We start from the raw sequence: 1,700 nt of genomic DNA on the forward strand, positions 1-1,700 counted from the left end.
GTGTGTGTGTGTGTGTGTGTGTGTGTGTGTGTGTGTGCGCGCGTTAGCTACAGGCTAATGTTACTGGTACTGTTGATCAGGTCAAAGTGAAGCATAAGTGAGTTTTATCCATAAAAATTACTTCAGTACAAAATGTATAAAAAGTTTGTGTGTTTGTGTGTGCGTGTGCGCAGGTAAGGAGCGTGAACACAACCTGCAGGCCGGTGACAACGTGGAGGTTTGTGAGGGAGAGTTGATCAACCTGCAGGGAAAAATCCTCAGTGTGGACGGCAACAAGATCACCATCATGCCCAAGCACGAGGACCTGAAGGTAGACACACACACACGTTTGTCTTCCTGTACCTGTGAGGACCCTCATTGACGTCATCAGTAACCTAAAGCTAATTCTAACTTCTAACCATAACCTTAAACGCAATGAGCACCGACCGGAACGTGATGGTTTAAAGCTGATATTCTGTGTTTTCTCTCAGGACCCTCTGGAGTTTCCGGCTCACGAGTTGAGAAAATACTTCCGGATGGGCGACCACGTGAAGGTGATCGCTGGCCGGTACGAGGGCGACACCGGCCTCATCGTCAGAGTGGAGGAGAACTTCGTCATCCTCTTCTCCGACCTCACCATGCACGAGGTATTTAATGATCATCTAATGATGCCGAGTCATTACATGTAAACGGGACAAAACAATCTAGAACTAACCCGACTCCCTCACACGTTGTCCGTCCTACGATTGCACTCGGCTGGACTCACAGGTTTGTCCGTTCTGAGTAGACGACGCCCACACATAACGGCACGTTAACCCTAAATGGTTGTGATAGGCCGGTCTGAATCCATCCAGCCTCATATGGAGTCTTTCTGCTACATATTTATATGATTCATTATTAATCATATTTATATGCAGACCATTAACACACACTAGACCTGCTGACTCTGCGGCGTCTGGAGGGGATCTTCAGGTGTGACCTCTCCCGTCTCACCCTCTGTGTGTTCGTGCAGTTGAAGGTTTTGCCCAGAGACCTGCAGCTCTGCTCGGAGACGGCATCCGGTGTGGACGCGGGAGGGCAGCACGAGTGGGGGGAGCTGGTCCAGCTGGACCCGCAGACCGTCGGGGTCATCGTCCGGCTGGAGAGAGAGACGTTTCAGGTAATAGTCCGATAATTAGTCCCAAGCTTGGTGGACGTTCCCAAAGTATAAAGCAAAGTGAGACGTTTGCTGGGTGTCTCTCAGGTGTTGAACATGCACGGGAAGGTCACGACGGTGCGGCACCAGGCGGTGAACCGCAGGAAGGACAACCGCTTCGCCGTGGCTCTGGACTCTGAGCAGAACAACATCCACGTCAAGGACATCGTCAAGGTCATCGACGGGCCACACTCGGTACGTTCACCGCTGGTTCTGAATAACAAGGAACTAAATATTTACGTCTGCTCGAGATCCTGCAGCTTGTAAAATCTGCTCTTCATGGTTTGTCGTTTTACCAATGTTGGAAAACATGGAGGCTCCACGTGTTTTATATATGAAACTATTCACATGTTTCAGCCTCTCCTCCTCTCCCCTCTCCTCCTCTCCTCTCCTTTCCTCTCCTCTCCTTTCCTCTCTCCTCTCCTTTCCTCTCTCCTCTCCTCTCTTCTCTCCTTTCCTCTCTCCTCTCATCTCCTCTCTCCTCTCCTTTCCTCTCTCCTCTCCTTTCCTCTCTCCTCTCCTCTCT

The 1,700-nt window shown here is 50.4% G+C and overlaps 1 protein-coding gene across 2 annotated transcripts in view; it reads left to right on the top strand.

The window, feature by feature from the left end:
• The window catches only part of supt5h (SPT5 homolog, DSIF elongation factor subunit), a 10,450-nt gene extending 8,950 nt beyond the window's left edge, over positions 1-1,500 (top strand). For both annotated transcript variants that reach the window (XM_031838879.1, XM_031838880.1), the window contains 4 exons: positions 174-310; positions 471-626; positions 992-1,138; positions 1,223-1,500. In XM_031838879.1, the coding sequence (XP_031694739.1) occupies positions 174-310; positions 471-626; positions 992-1,138; positions 1,223-1,441 (659 nt within the window). In that variant the 3' untranslated portion in view covers positions 1,442-1,500. The remainder of the gene's footprint in view (positions 1-173; positions 311-470; positions 627-991; positions 1,139-1,222) is intronic.
• The last annotated feature ends 200 nt before the right edge of the window (positions 1,501-1,700 follow it).

Source organism: Anarrhichthys ocellatus, unplaced genomic scaffold, assembly GCF_004355925.1.
Source record: "Anarrhichthys ocellatus isolate YVR2014 unplaced genomic scaffold, GSC_Weel_1.0 scaffold1088, whole genome shotgun sequence".
Lineage (NCBI taxonomy): Eukaryota > Metazoa > Chordata > Actinopteri > Perciformes > Anarhichadidae > Anarrhichthys > Anarrhichthys ocellatus.